This window comes from Ochotona princeps, chromosome 22 (genome assembly GCF_030435755.1).
Source record: "Ochotona princeps isolate mOchPri1 chromosome 22, mOchPri1.hap1, whole genome shotgun sequence".
Taxonomy (NCBI): Eukaryota; Metazoa; Chordata; class Mammalia; order Lagomorpha; family Ochotonidae; genus Ochotona; species Ochotona princeps.
In genome coordinates, this window is record NC_080853.1 from 6,648,737 (window position 1) to 6,668,022 (window position 19,286).

The window sequence follows — 19,286 nt, forward strand, 5'->3', positions numbered from 1 at the left end:
GGGGGTGTGTGTGGCAGGGAGGTGGGGTGGGACAGGGACGGGGGTGGCATTGATATAAGGGAGACCAGAACGAGGTGAGTGAGGCTCCTCATTGTGTTGCACCTGGTGCAGGGCAGGCAAGGGAGTTCATAGGGCCTGTGGTCCACCTGAGACCTGCCAGGACAGTGATGTGAACAGTGGGTTTGGTTTTGTTTTGTTTTTGCAGACCTAGGCTTTCCCCCTCTTCTTTCCGTCTCCTTTCCTTGAAGGCTGGGCACATCCACAGAAAAGTACATGGATCCTAAATGTAACACAGGAAGTGTCCCCAGGGCCAGCCAGGAATGAGGGGCTGAGTCTCAGGTTAAGCAGCTTGCCAGAGCCTGGGTAGGGTCTTCCTAGGAAGGAGGAACTTGGAGGCAAGTTGGAATCCCAGGGGTAGGAGAGGTTGGGATGACACAGGCAGTGTGTCTGTAAGAAATGTGTTTTCCCCCTGCTGTGCTTGAATGTCTGGGAAGAGGGAAGAAGAAGAGTTAGTTGAAGTTCTGTTGGCAGGGTCTGCTATGCCTACCCTCCCCGCATTTGAAAAAAATTTATATGAAAGGCAGAGTTAGAAGAAAACAAAGAGCAGTCTTTTCATTACTGGTTCATTCTCCCAAATGACTGCAATGACCAGGGCTGGGCCAGGCCGAAGTCAGGCGTAAGGAGCTTCATCCGGATCTCCCAAAGGCCCAGGCACTTGGGCCATCCTCCGCTGCTTTCACGAAGCACATCATCAGAGAGCTGGATTGGAAGCAAAGCAGCCAGGATGTGAACTGGCATCCAGGTGGGTTGCTGGCATTGTGAGCAGCGGCCCACCCGCTATGCCAATGCCGGCCCCACACCCTTGTTTTTAAAAGATTGATTGAATCCAGAGGTGGAGTTATGCAGAGGGAGAGACAGACAGAGCTGTCTTCCATCCACTGGTTCATTACTCAGATGGCCGCAATGATTAGGATTGGGCCTGACTGCAGTCAGGAGCCTGGGACTCCAGCCGGGTCTCTCATGTGGTAAGCAGAGACCCAAGAGCTGGGACCGTGTCTTCCACTGCTTTCTTAGGTGCATCAGCAGGGAGGTGGTCAGAAGTGGAGCAGCTGGGAATCAAACTGGTGCCCATATGAGAATGCCAGCATGTGGAGGATTAACCAGTTGAACCAAGCTGTGGCCCCAGCACAATTTCTGCCCTCCTCGTGGTGTGGCTGCTGGACTTGGGACATGTCCTCTGCAGCTGTGTGTCAAGCCATGCATCTGTTAATATCACCTTGGTTTGTGTGCTCTCGTTGCAGGCACCGTGGTGGGCGTGGTTCTGTACACTGGCAGAGAGCTGCGGAGCGTCATGAACACCTCGAACCCCCGGAGTAAGGTGCGTGAGACATCCTGGGCAGCTGCAGCCCAGGCGTGTCAGTGATTGGTGTGGGTGGGATGGGGGGCTAGATTGAAAAACCAAAAAGAGGAACACTCGCAATGGGGTGGAGGGGAAGGTGAGCCAGGGGGCCGGTGTCACGGGGAGATAGGAGAAGTAAGGCCTGGTGTTCAGTCCTCAGTAGGGGACTGTGATAACAGCGATGTACTGTGCATTTCCGAGTAGCTGGAAGGAAGACTTTTGACTGTTGATTGCAAACTATCTCGTTGTCTGTTCCCTGTTTGTTTTTCTCTTGTTGAAGATTGGCCTGTTTGACCTGGAGGTGAATTGCCTCACCAAGATCCTCTTTGGCGCACTGGTGGTGGTCTCGCTGGTCATGGTCGCCCTGCAGCACTTTGCCGGCCGCTGGTACCTGCAGATCATCCGGTTCCTCCTCTTGTTTTCCAACATCATCCCCATCAGGTGAGCAGAGCACAGGCTTGTACGCATGACGCCTTCACTCGGAGAACGCGCTGGCTTTTAGAAGGAGCCAGTCCCGTTGTGGAGTGATGACCAAGAAGCATCCAGAACATCCTCTCCTCCTCTCCCGGTCACTCTGTTTAAACGATCACTTGCCACCACAGAGCTGCACGCGTAACACGATGAGAATGAGGAATGTTGTGTTGTGTATCTGTCTACACACTTGAAGGAATGACCGTAAGAACAGAAATAGATAAGCTTAGGGAGCCAGTTAACAGGTTTTTTTTTTTTTAATTAAGATTCAAACAGTTACCTTTCCTGTGTTTTGAAAGTCTTCACTTTGTAATGGAATGGCTTGAGGATGCAGCAATTGGTTCAGCACGTTATTTGACAGGGGTGTGGGGTAAGGCTGAATCCGATAATTCAGTCCCAGCAGATGGTGTGTGTTGCAAGCAGCTCTGCGTGCTGCAGCACAGGTGTGCCTGGAGAGAGAGAGAGTGAAGGACCAGGGGTCCTGTCTGTGGTCCCTTCCCCTGTTCACATGTGTGCTCTGCCTTTCTGACCAGTTTGCGTGTGAACCTGGACATGGGCAAGATCGTGTACAGTTGGGTGATTCGCAGGGATTCCAAAATCCCCGGCACAGTGGTGCGTTCCAGCACGATTCCCGAGCAGCTGGGCAGGATTTCGTACCTGCTCACCGACAAGACAGGTGAGCTGCCTCTCTCCCAGGGCCACCCAGGATTGCAGGAGAGTGGACGGGCATGGGTTCCTGGGTCCCTTCTGGAGCCTGGGTCTTTCAGTGGAGGTAAAGGTGATGATGAGGGTGGAAGTGATCCCCTGTGTTGCACTAACCACACATAGCCTGTTGCTGTTTAGGGAGCCAGTTTGCATCCCAGCCCTGTGAGTTAGTTAGGGCCTGAGACACAAAGGTGATGTGACCTGTCACAGTTGCTTACTGCCCAAAGCAGGCCTTGAACTCAGCCTGGCCTAGAGTCCTGCTCTCACAGCCCCACACTGACACTGCTCCCCAGGATGAGAAGTGGGGGAGAGGTAGGGCTACTTCTGCTGCACCACGGAGAGAGGCCTGAGTAGTGGGAAGCTTTCAGGGAGGAGAACAAGGAAAGTTCTGGCATGAGGACCCCTGGAGGTCTCTGGAGCTCTGCCCTGGGGGTGTCTTGACACCACTCCTCTTCCCTCCTTGTATTTTTTTCTGTTTAAAGTTTAAGTTCATTTGAGACAGATTTTGATTGGGCTGGTGTATGTCACATGCCTTCCTTGTAGCAAGTGTAATAGGCAGGCTCCTTGATTAACAGTTCTCTTGGGTCACTCCAGGGAACGGCGTGGTGGTGTTTCTTTGGAAACCCACGACATTACTTTAAAAAGTGGAATGGAGTTCTACTCGGGGGCGGCACTGTAGCCAGCGTGAGACTCAGGAACCTCTCGGGAAGTCGGGGGCGGCACTGTAGCCAGCGTGAGACTCAGGAACCTCTCGGGAAGTCGGGGGCGGCACTGTAGCCAGCGTGAGACTCAGGAACCTCTCGGGAAGTCGGGGGCGGCACTGTAGCCAGCGTGAGACTCAGGAACCTCTCGGGAAGTCGGGGGCGGCACTGTAGCCAGCGTGAGACTCAGGAACCTCTCGGGAAGTCGGGGGCGGCACTGTAGCCAGCGTGAGACTCAGGAACCTCTCGGGAAGTCGGGGGCGGCACTGTAGCCAGCGTGAGACTCAGGAACCTCTCGGGAAGTCGGGGGCCGTCACTGTAGCCTGCATGTCTTGTGTTTCAAGGGACCCTCACCCAGAATGAAATGGTTTTCAAACGGCTGCATTTGGGAACGGTGGCGTATGGCCTGGACTCCATGGACGAAGTGCAGAGTCACATATTCAGCGTGTACACTCAGGTAAAGCCCTCCGTGCAACCCTCTGGGCGGTGCTTCACGTTTCCTCACTGTGTTGTCTGGGCAGGATGTTTCTAAGTGGAGGCAGTAAGTCCTGGTGCCCTGTGGTTCCCATTGAAAGTGTATGATTCAGCAGTGTTCATTCTGTGTGTAGAATGGTAGTCTCCCACACCTGTCCACCTACAAACCCGTGACAGTTGAATGCTGTCCATTTGTATTCAAGTCAGAACCATTGAGGTCTCCTCACCTCGGGGCTGGGACACCGAAGTGCTCATCAACAGTGGGGGAAACCTAGGCCGAAGTTCTTAGCCCAGCAGCTGCTACCAGGAAAAGCTGGGAGTGTCCTGTTGCTTATTCTTCTTGGGCGTGTGGACATACTGACGTGGTCCTTTGCCCTGGTATGAGCCTGAACAGCCCTCAGCAGTGGTCCACCTTAGTTGTGATGCTGCCTGGTGGCCTTCTCAGCTGTCTTGCGGAAGCAGTGTCTCCCTGTGGCTTGCAGCTGCCCTGCAGGAAGAGGCCACATGTTGCCTCTCTTACACTTGATCTTGGTTTCAGTAAGGTGGCCCCCTCAGCGTTACAGAGGCCTTCTTGTGGGAGGCATGCAGGTCGCATTCCGAGAGCTTCAGGATGTAGTCTGTTTAATTTCTGCACCGGAGCTTCCAGGTTCTCTCTCCAGGATACTAGGGGCCGGTGTGGAAGGGGTGATGGTTTTCGTGGAGGACAGTTACTGTGCTGTGTCTCGCATTGTCATCCACAACCGTAGCTGAGAGTGAAATCGCTTCAGCTCCATGGGTGGGCCCTGGGACAGTCTGTGGACTTGTGGAAGAAGTGCTGTAGGTCTCTTAAGACGTCCTCAGGCAGGCACATCACTGCACAGGGAGGAGGTGTCACTTGGTCCCCGTTGCCTCTCTCCCTTTGGTGACCGAGTCCCTTTTGGTGTCTCCAGGACTGGGCATTATGTGGCTCCCTGGATGACCCTTCACCATTCCTGTCACCCTGGATAGGCCAGTGCTGCTTTCTGTGTGTGTGGTCCCCAGTGGGAGCTGTAGATGACAGTGCGCCTGCTTGCATGGCACTGTTGCCAATGGTGCCTACACTGCGGCCTTCTCCCCCAGAGGTTCTGGTCTTAGTTCGTGCCACCCCAGCCTCCTCACTGCTCACCCAAGGGTCTGAGGAAGACCCTGGTCACTCGCAGCCTGCTCTGCGGGCCCTGCTCCTGCCTGTGCACCTGTGTGCCGTTTGTCTTCACGCTTGTTCATTTGCTCAGCCTTATGCCTGGCATGACTTCCACAGTGACCTCTCAGCTGGTTTCCCTGTCTTTACAAGCTCCCTCTGCACCTGCTGCTCAGCCCCTCCCGCTCCCACAGGGCTGGGAATAGACTCCCTGGGCCTCCACCTCCACCTCGGGCGGGGGCGTTGTCTGGGCAGGATGTTTGTGTCCTGGTCAAGGCCGCTTCTCGGGCCTGCTGCCTGCCAGGTGATGATTATATGGACAGCTTCATGGACCCCTCCCCATATGGGTGGTTTTTACAGAGGCCATCATTCTTGGGCTATTTGTGCATTTCAGCTTTTATGGCTCCTGTTTTGGTTCTGCACTGATAACACTGAGTACGGGGTTGTAAGTCAGAAAATGATTTTTTTTTTTTTTTTTTTTTTTTTTTTTACTGTCAACTTTGTCTCCTGCCACTTCCTCAGCGGAAACTCACGAACCCACCCACTCGGGTCTCGAGTCTCGAGTTTAAACCTCCTAGGCTGTGGTGAGATTAGGTGTTCGTGAGGCTGGGGGAGCTCCATTTACAGCAGCTGCTGCCCCCCAGCTGTGTGCTTCGCGCTGTCCTGCTGTCTGAAGCATCCTGCGGTGAGCTCTGCTCGGTGGAGGCATGCACAGGGGTTGCCGTGCTTGTCTTAACAGTCACATTGAGGTCTAAGTTTCATGCTGTATAATCCAACTGTGTTACGGGTATGGCGTGGTGGTTTTTAGTGAATTTACAGAATTGTGGAATCATCTCCACCGTCCAGCCTCCAAGCATGCCCATCTCCCCAGCAGATACCTAGTGACCTTGGTGGTCATTCCTGGGATCTACGGAATTGTCTAACAGTGTTAAGATGCGATTTGTGCAACCCCAGGCCAGCTCCTCAGGCATGAGTCAGAGGTGCTGGGTCTTGGGCCCGGAACTGTGCTTTTAACAGGTGAACAGGAATTCATGGCTCTCCTGAAGGGGAGATCGCCCATTTCAGACCGTGGGCACCCACTTCCGTGGACCCCAAGGCAGGGTTTCAATGATGAACCCCGGGAAGAAAGGAAATCAGGGCATCTGTTTGCATTTCATGTTTTTCCTCCAAAATCTATGCACAATCTAAACCGTCCACAGTTGCCTTGAAATTGACCTGGGGACCTTCACTCATCGATCACCCATGCTATGACAAGTGTGCTCCTTGAGGTGTCCTGCGGAAGGAGCCAGAATCCTACGAGTATTTATTCTCTGGCTGTTGACATGTAGATTGAGGTTTATGAGTGGCCAGGCGACTGGTTTTAAGGGTCTTGTTCAACTAAAGGCAACCCCATAAAGAGAGGAGGTGGGTCTAAGAGATTCCGGCTGGAGGGCTCCGGCTTATTCACACAAGGCCAAGTAAACAAGAAGAAGCCAGTGCTTTATGGGACAAGGCTGACTTATTTACTTACCTGTTTATTAGTACCTATTTAAAAAATAATTGGCATATCATTCAAAAGAGTTGAGTTTCCCCCGTTTCGCGTGTGAAATGGTCCGTCTCGGTGCACTTGCAACACCCTGGCAGAACGCTTTTGGCACTCCCAAATCGGCCCAGCTCTCGGGCTCCTGGTGCCCCCGGGTTTCTCACCACGCTCAGGGCAGCCTCCATCTGCAGCCTGCCTGCATTTTCCTGGGCTGACTGTGTCACCAGACAACACCAAACCGGAGCTCCAGGCAGTGTCTGCCTCTCTCATTCAGCCCAGGACACCCAAGGTTCTCCCAGTCATAGTACCTGTTAGGACTACATTTTTTCCCTTATGGCTGAGTAATAGCTAAAATAGTTGGAAATTTAAATTTTAAAACTATTTCCATTGTATTAGGCAGATGCCTGTGTAACCTGGGGCCGAGCCATGCCACAACCCAGGAGCCAGGAGCTCCATTTGGGTCTCCCAGGGGCCCAAGTCCTGCAGCTGACACCAGTATCTGCCTGGGAGCTGGACTAACCCAGACCCTCTGATGCGGGAGGCCGACCTTCCCAGCAGCATCTTACCTGCTGCGTCCAGTGCCCTCCCCACCAAGGCCTTTTGTTTGTTTTGAATGAATGTAAGCTTGTAAACTGTTTCTTCTGCAGACACATGTGCACAGCATCCAGTTGTTCAGTACCTGCTTACTATGGCCTAGTGTTCTTTTTTTAAAAAAATAAGTTGATTTATTTCTTTGAAAGGCAGAATGAAAGAGAGAGCTCCTGTATGCTGGTTGACTCCCCAGACACCTGCAGCAGCTGTGGCTGAGCCAGGCTGGAGCCGGCAATGCAGAGCTCCTTCTGAGTCTCCTGTGGGCTTGAGTCTGCGTCCACTGCCCCACCTGACCATTAGCAGGAGGCTGGCCAGGAACACAGCTGTGCAGGCCCAAGACCAGGCGCTCTAATGGGAGATGCAGCCACCCGGACCAGCAGCTTGACCCGCTGTACCACGCACCCACCCCGACAGTGCTCATCCTGCTGTCTCCCAGAAGCATGTGGAGGGTTTAGCTTAAGTTTTCTCAGGGAAAATATTTTGTGTGTATGCTTTGTGCTGAACACCGACGCCTTATCTTTTTAAAAGAATTTTTATTCATTTTTTTTAAAATCTGCTTTACTGCTGGTATCTTTTTGTTTTTGTTGCAGAAGAAATACGTAGTACAGGTGATTTACAAGAGAAAGCCCTAATGTTCTTGCGCTCCGGTCACTCGGCAGCCATCAGTAATGACACATGGCGTGTAAGATGCCAAACCACCCAATGGGTGTGGTGTGTCTGGGTGGAGGCACATACGTTTCTTCTGTGAAACTTCTTTTTAGGATTTATTTATTTATTTTAATGATTTGTTTATTTTTATTTGAAAGACAGATTTACATAGAAAAGAGGAGAGACAGAGAAAGAGATCTCCCACCTACTAATTCACTCCCAAAATGGCCATGACAGCCAGGCCTCGGACTGGGACCTATGTGATGTGCTGGCACCACTGGCAGAGGCTTAACTTGCTGTGCCATGGAGCACCAGACCCAGATGCTTTTTCTTCTCATCAAAAAGACATCGTGGTCTTGTAATTCTTTTTTGGAAAGCAAAGTTATAAAGAGTGGCTGGCTTCTTTCCCAAATGGCCACAATGAGCATGACCAGGCTAAGTCAGGAAGCCAGAACTCCATCCAGCGTCCCCCATGGGTGGCAAGGACATAGTTACTTGGTCTGCTTCCAGTCCAGCTCCCTGTTTATGAATCTGGGAAAGCAGTACAGCCGGAACTTGAACTGGTACTCATCTGGGATGCTGGCATCGCAGGTGGTGACTTGACTTGTTATGCCACAATGCCAGCCCCTGCTCTAATTCTTCCTGGCTGGGGTGGTGCAGCAGAGCTGCATGTGAAGTTTTAAAACTGCACCTGTGTGCCCCGGGCCCTCCTGCAGTTGCTGTGGGTGTTGCTCAGGCTGGTACGCATGTGGCTTTTTGATCATCTTTCCTGGTAATTCTGAGATGCGTGCCTGAACCCTGCTGGGGTACCGCTGTGCAGCATCCTGCTTTATAACTGTGTCTGTGACAGCTCATTGTGACTTGTCTTGAAGGAGGGCCTGGCTTAAGGGGAGGCAAGTGAGGAACTTGCCGCAGTCCCAAAGTTCATAAGCTGCCAAAGAAACCTCAGTAGTGGAGGTTCATCATGTTTGATTGAATACAGTGTTTGAAAGTCTCTACCAAAGCTGTTAAGGATGTTGGCACCACTTGGCCTGCTGGCTGACAGTCCACAAGGGGGCCCAGGTTTACAATGTTGGTGACCACGGGAGAGGTCCACCCAGCTGGCTTCTGGGTGCTGGGCTGCCCTGTGCCCTGGGTGGGGGCAGGCTTTGTGGTGCAGGACGGTTAGCAGCTTGCCTGGGACACCACCCTCAGATTGTCAGCAGGGCCGTTCCGCTTGGCTGACATTGGCACCTGAGGGGCAGAATTGCACACGTGGAGAGCCTGTCCGGCGTGGGCCTGGGTTAATGGGTGCTGACTTGGTCATGCGGGGTGGTGGCTACTGCTGGTGCTTTGTCGGTTTGTCGCTCCATGTCCTGTGTCTGTGGTTGCTGATGGCCCTTGGCAACTCAGGCATCATAAGCTTCAAGCTTTTGTGGTGGGTGGTGCTAGGGTTCCAGAAAGCCTTTCTCTTAAATTGTGCATGCATCTGCGAAGGTCCATGCATGGTGGAATGCAGACTGCGTTAGCAGGGCAGTCGCTGCTCCGTGTTCCTGCACATTTGATGCCTGGGTAGATCTTGCCTGCAGCACAGCTGGGAGTTCCTCTTGGGATAGCCGGGCTGAAGTGATCCAAGCTTTCTTTTTACATCTCCCAAGTTTTTTTGATTGGCCGGGTGCTGAGCACAGAGGACCCCGCCCAGCCTGGGGCAGGACCTTTGTGGCTGGGGATCTTGGCTCCTGTTCCCGCATCCACGTGCCTGTGGTGACAAAATTCTCTTCCGACCTCCCATGCGGCTCGGTTGGGCCTTCACTCCATCTGCACAGGGAGCGGGAGGCTTTCCCCCTGAGGGCAACAAGAGTCCCAACCCACCTCAGCAGATGCCACATCTGGTTTTGTTTCGCCTGGTATTTTCGCAGTAAGGCAAAATGTGTGTAGGTTAAAGGGCCTGTGGGGAGGAGTTGTAGATAAATACCGCACCATGTGAAACTCTTCCATATGGGGAACGTGAGGTGGCCAGCAGCCAAGGCCCATCGCTGCCACAGCCCTGAGCCCAGGCCCTGGTCGCCAGTGAGGGACCCTGACACCGTCCTAGTGGGCATCAGAAAGCCAGTGGGAACACGGAGCTGCAAGCAAGCTGCCAGTGTTACCCTCCGGAGTTGCCTTCTGATGGGTGATCGGGTGGTCCCCACCCCTGATTTGACAATGGGGGATCTTTGTGAAACCAGGCTGACTTGCTGGAGGTGCCTCTACTGAGCTGTTACCCAGCCCTGGGTCACCGCACTGTGGGACTTTGGTGGTCGTGTATGCGAGGGGCTTTGGTAGACCCACCAACCTCAAGCCTTGGCAGGCACAGCAGTAACTTTGTCACATGTCTTGTTAGTACCTGTCACATGGCAGAGCAGCGGGATGCAGGTGCTAAGGAACGCGGGCCGTGATGAGGCCACGTGTCTGCTGCTTCATTGCGTCAGTTTCTGTCGAGTGTGAATTACAGATTGCCAAGAGTAAATTACAGTGTGTCAGGTTTAGGCTTCCTCCCATGCAGAGACCCTTTCTGCAGATCCCCAGCCCTCTTTACGATTGTGGAGTGAATTTCTTGGTAATGAAAAGCACTTGGCCGGTAACGATCCATTTACACTGGAGTTCTCCGGCATGGCTCTCATTATTGTTCCCAGGCAGTGGCCTTTGGCCTGGAAGTGAAATTCATGTGCTCCCGACAGTAAGGTTAACAGAACAGGAAGTCAGAGCGCTTGTGTGTCCCCTCAGTGACCAGAGTAATTTGGCAGTTGTCTAATTACCTGAGGTCTCTAATGCTATTACTAAAAATAGTATTTAAAAAATGAAATGAAAGTCATCTTGTTGTTTCTCAGAACCAATCTGTTCTCTATTTTGGGCACCTACGTGTCACGGGTCCCCCGAAGGAGCCTATCTGTTCCCTGCGGCTGGAATGTGGACGCCAGCCACCCACCAGCACTGGCAGCCTCCGGATGCTGTCATTCGGGGTGGGGTGGCAGCCTGTCGCAGGGCGTCCAGTGTCAACCATGCACGCTCCAAGGGATCATTCATGCTTTCTTGGAAATGTTAGCCAAAAAGAAAGCTCATGTCCAGTGAGGGCTCCTGGGTTTTGGTCATTCTGCAAATGTCAGTGGTCACGCAAGCCAGGGCCTGCCCCGGGTGTGGGAGATACCATGGGCAAAAACCCGGACAAGGACGCTGGTCTCGCTTGGCTGGAGGGTGAGAGCGCTGTCAGGCCAGCTCTAGAGGTGCGGCCAGAAGCACGCAGAGTTGGGCAGGTGTGACCTACAGCTGCTGGCTGCTGCCCCCAGCCTTCATGGGTGCGGTGCTAAGTTGGAAAGCCCCGCTGTAACCCACTGCGCTCACTTCCAGGGACACACGGCTCCGAGAGCAGGTGCGGCTGGCTGCAGGTCACACAGCTGTTCACCACCCAGCTGAGGGTAGGCAGGATTTCCTCACCTCCCGTGCTCACCAATTGGGTTCTGAAGTCGGAGTCTGTGTCCCAGCCCTTGGCAGGCTCGGTGGCGTGCTGGCAGGTGATGCGCTTGCTTCTCGGCCCTGGTGCTGGCGTGGAAGGTTCCGTTTGAGCCTGGTTACAGGTGCTCCTGAGAGCCTCACTTGGTGGAGCCGTGGGCACCTTCTTGCGGGACTTTGGCCAGGCTTGGTCCTGGCTCTGAGCATCTGCCGAGGCTGCTTGTTGGTGGCGGTTCCCTTCACAGGGTTGAAGTGGTTGCCTTTGATCAAGTGGTGGCTCTGAACCCACCGTGATCCTGGCCTCCCTGGGCCCTTAGGTGGCGTCTAGAGATGCTCTCAGTCTCTTGTCACAGCGCTGACTGCTGACTTCTAGTGGCTGCGGGTGAGAACTGCTGGTGAATGTGCTCCAGTGTGCAGGACAGTCCTGCTGCCGAGCGGGAGCAGTGTGGGTGCAGGAACCCTGCTCTGAGACTCCAGGGCCCCTGCAGGACATCGAGGTCCCCCCGCCCCGGGTTGGAGCCCCAGTGCCCCCAAGGGAGACAGACTCACCATTCACAGGTAGAATCAACCGCATTACTTTCTGAAAGGCCTCATTCGTTAAATTGTAGGTTTTTTCCTCTGGTTTTCATCTCCCCCCCAAACCATCCTTGATTGGAACCTTGTAAACGATTTCTGTTTTCCTTCAAGGTTGCCATAGGTCAACTAGCATTCCGTGCCTTGAACAGTGAACAGTGGCTCTGCATGGGGGTTCACCTGCCCCTGCCAGAGCCTGCCTGCCTGCCTTGGCACCATGTTTATGCATGTCTCCTCCTCCAGCAGGCCCAGGAGCCACCAGCGCAGAAGGGCCCCGCGGTCGCCACCAAGGTGCGGCGGACCATGAGCAGCCGCGTGCACGAGGCTGTGAAGGCCATCGCGCTGTGCCACAACGTGACTCCCGTGTACGAGTCCAACGGCGTAACCGACCAGGCTGAGGCCGAGAAGCAGTACGAGGACTCTTGCCGCGTGTACCAGGCATCCAGCCCTGACGAGGTAACCTGGGACAGGTGCTGCCCGCTGGGAAGCCACGTGCTGCTTCCTGGGAAGCCATGGACCCAGAGTGATGCTGTGCCACTGAGGCCATCAGCAGGGAGATGGTTCAGAAGTGGAGCAGCCTAGATGCAAACTGGCACTTCCATGGGATGCTGACACCACATGTGGAGGCTTAATATACTACACCACAGTGCCCAGTCCAGGGTTAACGCATTTCAAATGTGTGGACGAAGTATCATGGGTTCAAGAGAAGTTCTGCGTTAGGAAGAGTGAAGAGCTGGCTATGCAACTCACAGAGCTGGCAGAGCAGGGCATGAGGGAAACCACATGCTTTCTTTAAGGGGTAAAAACCTGAAGATGTAGCCTACGTACCATGGCCTTCGTCCCATCCAAGTAATAGCTCAGTGATTTTGTGGCATAGCCACAAGTGCCCAGCCGGCAGCACAGGCACCTGTAGAATGCTGTTATGACCTGCAGGTTAACCCCGTTCCACTTTCCCCCAAGCCCTTTCTCCTCCCTCTCCCCAGTGCCCCCAGCCCCAGCCCTCATGCAGTCTCTGCCTTGGTAGAGTTGCCCCCTGGAACTCTATTCCACAGGAGCAGTGCCCGCATGGCCTTGTGAGGCTGGCCTCTTCAACTTAGGGTTCACCCGCGTAATAGTGGATGTCAGTACTCTGTTCCTTTTTATGGCTGCATAATACTCCGCTGTGTGAACCTGCTGCATTTTGTGTCTCCATTCATCAGTGGACTTTGGGTTGTGGTATCTTTGGGCTGTTAGGGATAAGGCTGCTGGGACCGTTGGTGTGCATGGCTTTGTGTGGCTGTAGGTCACGTGGTGACTGTGTACTTGACCTGTGACAGACTGCTGGATTGTTCCATGGTGACTGCATCATTGCACACATCTGCCAGCAACGTGTGCAACTTCTATTTTCTCTGGCTCTTGGCCAAGGCTTGTGACTCTCAGTCTCTCCCTTCCTTTAAAAAAAAAAAAAAAAAAAACTTTCTTTTATTCAGGGCAGATGTTGTGGCCCAGCAAGTTCAGCTGCCTCTTGGAGCACTGGCATCACGTGCCTGGTGCTCGTTGGAGCCCTGACTGCCTCAGTTTGGATCCATCTCCCTGCTAATATGCTTCGGAAGGCATCTGCTTGCTCGCTACCCAAATGACCACAATAGCCAGGCTGGGGCCAGGCTGGGGCCAGGCTGGGACCAGGAGCCAGAAAACCAGAAGCCAAGTACATGGGCCACCATCTGCTGCCTTCCTGGGCACGCTGGCAGGAAGCTGGCTGAATCCAGAGACTCAGGGTGGGCCACAGTCCGGCATGTCTACGGATGAAGCTGGGGTTGCAAGCCATGGCTGCTTCTCACTCAGAAGCTTGTTCTAGCTCGAAGTTTTCTAGGAGTAGTGTTAAAACTGGTCTTTCTTTAGTTACAGCTTGTATATACTCTCACATCTTATTTTTTTTTCAAATATTTATTTGTTTTTATTGGAAAGGCAGGTTTAGAGAGGAGGAGAAACAAAGATCTTCCATCTGCTGGTTCACTCCCCAAGTGGCCACAGTGGCTGGAGCTGAGCCGATCCAGAGCCAGGAGCTTCTTTCAGGTCTCCCACGCAGGTGCAGGGTCCCAAGGCTTTGGGCTGTCCTCTACTGCTCCCCCAGGCTGCAAGCAAGGAGTTGGATGGGACGTGGAGCACCCAGGACACTAACTGGCACCCATATGGGATCGTGGGCATGTAAAGTGAGGATTTAGTCGCTGGGCCATGCACTGGACCTTCATCTCTTCTGTTATCACTGGAAGTTAGGTTATTCCTAATTTTTAGCGCCAATACCTTTTCAGATGATACTGGCCTACACTACTTGTACATGTGTCTGGGGTGCAGTGTGATGTTTTAATGCATGGGTCTATAGCATATTGAGCAAATCAAGATTTCAACAGATTCATCACCTCAAATGATTGGAATTTCTTTCTGATGAAGCTGTTCAGACCCCTCTCTTCTGGTTATGTTGAAATATGGAACATAATATTATTCCCCAGAGCCACCCTCCTGGGCATGGGCCCGCTAGGACCTGCCCCTCCAGGCTGCCTCTTGCTTCATACCCATCAGCCGTCCCCTCTATTCCCTGGCTTCTGGTAGCCACTGCTCTGCCATGCATCAACTTTCTCAGGTTCCATGAACGAGTGGAAAAGCAACAGTGGCTGTAAGCATTTTGCAGCAAGTATCCTTGTCCCCAAGAGTGCTCGCAGAGCTGCGACCAGGTTCACTTGTGCACCCTGTGTTTCTGTGTGGACTCCCTGGTGGGGTACCCACAGTGATGGAGACGGTAGTGCGTGTCCCAGGGAGATGGCTCGGGTGAGCCAATATCCCTTGAGCCTCAGGGAGTGGCTCCTCCTGCTCCTTGCTGTGACCTGTGGGGGCTACCACAGGCTTGCTGCATGGCTCTCAGCAGGCAGGCAGGCAGTAGATCCTGCGGGTTGAATGAGGGAGTGTTTTTAAGGTAAGTGGTACCCATGACCTGAGAGCTTCCCAATGTGTTCTTTGGTCTGCTTTCATCTTTTACCCTTCGACCACCCAGCTATTTGTTCTGTGCCTCTTGGGAAGGGGCGAGGATAGCTCTGGGTAAATGAACTGTCTCAAGGGCCTGGGCTGCTCTGTGGGTGTTGGTGGGCCCCATGCTCAGGGCGTGGGACACAGCACACTGAGAATCCCACCACCCGGGGCTTCCCACAGGACCCCTGGATGTCCCCTTCCCTGTCTGTTGTAGAATTTGTCACCTGGGAGATGGCCCCTTGCTGTCGCCTGGTGTTTATGGGAAACTGCCCGGCTCATCTGCAGGTCTTGACGTTTGAGCCAGGATTTTTCGGAGTGAAAGGCCGACCCCTGGCACTGCCACCACACAGACCAGGTGACTTGGATGTGGGCTAGGCAGAGATCTGTCCAGGCGGTTGAATGTTTGAGGGAATGGTTTGTGCTTCTCAGCCACTTTGCCTGGAGGAGGGCAGAGTAGCGCCTTCTCACTGTCCACTGTGGTGCTTGTATTCAGGTTTGGCCTGTTCTGAGTTGTGAGTCATGATGAAGAAGGAGAGGTTTTCCTCTGGAACCTTCTTAAGGGTTGGCGTTACCTTCACTGCTGCTGTTCTATTGCAATAATTTCATGTGTGCAGTGGAACACGTTACTGTATCGCTAGGGAAAAGTCAACCAGAGCTCTGCTTAATGTAGCCCCTGGGAATATGTTCCTGATCAGCCTTCTGAATTCCGGGGTGACATACTCAGCAAAATTGCGACTATGTGCAGGATTAGGGGGTACACACAGGAGGCCACACGTGGTTCGAGGCCCGTCTTTCAAAAAGCCGTACCGTTTCCAAAACCCCTTAGGAGCTCTGTACGCAGCATTGGCTGGGTTCAGGTTTGAACCTTTGAAATTCAATATCAATACAACATGGGTCATCTGGGCCAGGTCAGTTTATAGAATACATACAGAAACCCATAATCATTTTACTTTGGGGGCTGCAGAGTAATTCCTACCAGTTGGCGTAGCATTCATTTCCTGTAACAGAAAGCAGGATTTCCTAAATTTGTTTCCTGTGCACTTTCAGCTTTGGAAACCTTGGAGTGTCTTTAGTCAGGCATCGGTTACAGCCTGCGGGCACTGGGCCCTCCCTGGGAAATGAACAGACACAATCACCCTGATAGGTCCCTGCCTCGTGCCCTGGTGCTGGCAGCTCTCAGCCTGTTGCTTTCTGCCTTCTGCAGGCTGTTGGGTGTCATTGGAGGTGGGATTTGGGGTGGGGTGGTGGTGATGACCACAGCCCTTGAAGCGTGGTTCCCAGTGGGAGTTGGAGATGGTGCCGTGCTCCCAGCAAGCAGAACCATCCTAGGCCTCAGTTGTCTTTTCCTTGAGTTCTTTCATAAAAACAACAAAGAATATTTTGTTTTATCTTTTCAAATCTGAAGTACTGGTGCCCTCATTGCCAAAAATGGGCATTGTAGAGTGTTTAGAAAGTCACCTGTCATTCTCGCCCTCTGGCTGTAACTGCTCGTTCTGTTCTGGGTGGATCGTCTGTAAGGTCATGCACATGTTAGTGAAAATGTACAGAATCAGCTGTAGTGTCGACAGAGAGAGAGAGAGAGAGAGAGAGAACTCTTCCATCCACCGGTTCAATCTCCAAATGGCCACAGTGGCCAAGGGTGGGCCAGGCCCAAGTCAGGAGCCCAGAGCTTCTTCCAAGTCTCCCACATGGGTACAGGAGTCCAAGGAAGCACTTGGGCTGTCTTCTTCCGCGTTCCCAGGCACATCAGCAGAAATGGAGCAGCTGGGACTGGAGCTGTCACTCACGTGGGATACTGGTGCTGCAGAGAGCAGCTTAATGTGCTGCACAGCGTTGGCCCAGGGACCAGGTACTTGAGCCGTCACTGTCACCTACCATTTGTGTTAGCAAGGAGATGGAAGTGGAACAAGGCCTTGAATCCAGACTGCTGTAGGATGGGGACATCCCAAGCCGTGGCACAGGCGTGGGCTCAGATGCCATCTTTGTTCATCCCTGGCACCCACATGGCCGCGTCCTGGTCCTGCAAGCATTTGAATTTGGCAGCCATACGTTGTCGAGTGTGTTTCCTTCTTAAGGAAGCCCTGGGTCAGAGGGTAACTTTATGATCTGGGAGGATGGGGGGCTGGGCTCAGCTGGCCAGCTGTGCAGTGTAAATCCCACTGCTGGTCACCAAGGAGGGCCATCCCGGAGCTCTCTGGGGTGGGAGTCAGAAGCTCCTGGCTCCTGGCTTCAGATCGGCTCAGCTTTGGCCATTGTGGCCGCTTGGGCAGTGAACCAGTAGATGGAAGATCTTTGTCTGACTCTCCTCTCCATAAATCTGCCTTTCCTTTAAAAATAAATAAATCTTAAAAGAAGAAGAAGGAAGCAAAAGGTTTCTTGTTTGTTTACATCTGTTTGGACATCTTGGGCTGTAGACCTGCAGTACAAGGAGGGCTGTGTGCCACCAGGATCTCTCCCAGGGCCTCCTTCCTGCTACCCAAGAGGGTCACTAGCTCCTGGTGGCTGCATGAAGCAGTTGCTGCCCTCTAGTTTCGTGGGGCAGGGGTCTCTAGTTCTCATGGGGATCGTATCAGGTGTCCACAGATCTGGGCTACTCCCGGACGTTCCCTGGGAGACTGTGTTTCCGTCCACTTCCTGCTCTCCCAGGCTGCCCGCATGCCTAGGCTCCCCCTTCACAGCTGCCGGTACCCGTCCTCGCATCCCTGGGACCTGTTCTCTTATGACCTCACTGGTCCTCGCATCCCTGGGATCTCGTCTCCCTCTGAGCTTACCTGTTCTCCTCTCTGATGACTTCACTGGTCCTCGCATCTCGCCTGACCTCTGCCTCTTATCTGTCCCTTGTCCTGGCTGCAGATGGCTCCCTCGGAGGGCCCGTGAGGCCATGTTGGGCCTACCTGGATGATCTGGGCGGATCTACCTGTTTCAGGGTCCCTTGCACTCTGTCATCTCAAACATGTCTGCTGTGTCCTGGGAGATGGAATGGGGGTGTCTGGGAGCTCTTCTGCCTGTGACACTGCAGATCCATTTCCTGATGGTGATATGGGGTGCCACCTTCCGGAAGCAGGCTGCCGTGTACACCCCACTTGACAAGGGCCTGTGTGCCTCAAGAAGAGACTCCTGGGTGAGTGAGGATTGGCATGTCCCACGGAGGCTGGCGGCCTGAGAGACTCACCTGGCCTAGTTGAGTCTTGGTTTCATCTCTTGGAGAGCCAGTCCATGTGGTTCGCTGGGCTGGGCTGAGGATAAGCAAGATGGCCCTGCCCTTGGGCCTGTCTTGCTGCTTCTGTGGCAAGTGGAGGTGAAAGGAAGCTGCCTTCATGCCCACTTCTGTTCTCTCCCCTTCCTAGAGACCGCAGACTTTTTCTACAGATGCATTTTGCTCTTCGTGGGCCTTTGTTTTCCTTTTTAAATAGAAAAAAAAATGCACTGATTTGAAAGAGTGACAAAGAGGGAGAGATCTTTCATGCTCTAGTTCACTCCCCAAATGCCTGCACTACCCAAGGCTGGACCAGGCCAGGATGAAGCCAGGAGCCAGGAACTCCGTCTGGATCTCCATGTGGGGGACGGGCACATGTATGTGGGTCATCACTGGGTGTGGAGTCAGGATGGCTTGAGCCTGGTTGCTAGGAGATGGGATGTGGGTACTTGGGGGGCATCTTAGCTGCTGTGTGATGCCCACCCACTGCAGGGGTTTTACAGTATATAACTTCATTAATCAGTTAACTGATAGGGAGCAAATTGCCTGTGTTTGACTGTTAGGAGATGTCAAGGGCAGATCAGGGTGTCTGGTTTTTCATTAGGCGCTGGAAGCTGCAGCCTCCTCCCTTTTTTGGGCTGAGTGTGGGCTCCCTCTTGCTCCAGGCACTGCCCAGCCTTCTTCATGGCTGCCTTGCCCAGCCTGGCCCTTGGATTGGAGTGTGCCACCCCTAGGCCGTGGGTTTCGCTCCCAACCAGCAAGTCAGGCTGAGGCTGTGAGAAGCTCCCACTGCGACCCAGCGGGTCCTCCTGGCAGCCAGGGTGTCATGGGGTGACCTGGCCTTGCCTGGGCCACTCTTTGGCATTGCTGATGCAGGCAGCCTTATTTGCGTCTCTGAGCCCCAAAGTGCATGCAAGTGTGGGGTGGTGCTCTCCGCTCCACACTGTTGACCTTGGGGCCGAGTGGTTCACACTGTGTGCTACAGGTGTGGAGTGGGGTTCCTGGCCCCTGCCCACTCTATGCAGTGGGGCCTCCTTCCCAGATGTGACAGGGAAAATGCCCCCCTGGCACTTGTCGGAGCTCCTGGCAGCACCCTGGGCTCCTCACTGCCCAGGTGAGGCTCACTGTGCTCAGAACTCAGCTCGTGGCATGCTCTTGGAATTATGAGCACCTCCTCCAAGTGAGATTGGGCACCCACATCCAACTCCCCACTTCCTGGATGGTGTGAAGCTTGGTACCAATTGTTCCGGTAGGGGCCCTGCACAGCCTCTCTGGGCCAGGCCTGTGTCGTGCGGCCTGATTTGGGCCTGGAGAAGATGGGTTACAGCTTCCTGGGGCAGCTGTGAGTGTGGGTGCCCTGCAGGGCCAGAGGGACGACT

At 53.6% G+C, this 19,286-nt stretch overlaps 1 protein-coding gene across 1 annotated transcript in view; it reads left to right on the plus strand.

Annotated features, from left to right (window-relative positions):
- ATP9A (ATPase phospholipid transporting 9A (putative)) overlaps positions 1-19,286 on the plus strand; it is a 97,572-nt gene that overhangs the window by 53,750 nt on the left and 24,536 nt on the right. Inside the window, exons 10-14 of the mRNA XM_058679605.1 lie at positions 1,302-1,378; positions 1,680-1,840; positions 2,404-2,546; positions 3,621-3,733; positions 11,952-12,164. Of these exons, the coding sequence (XP_058535588.1) occupies positions 1,302-1,378; positions 1,680-1,840; positions 2,404-2,546; positions 3,621-3,733; positions 11,952-12,164 (707 nt within the window). The remainder of the gene's footprint in view (positions 1-1,301; positions 1,379-1,679; positions 1,841-2,403; positions 2,547-3,620; positions 3,734-11,951; positions 12,165-19,286) is intronic.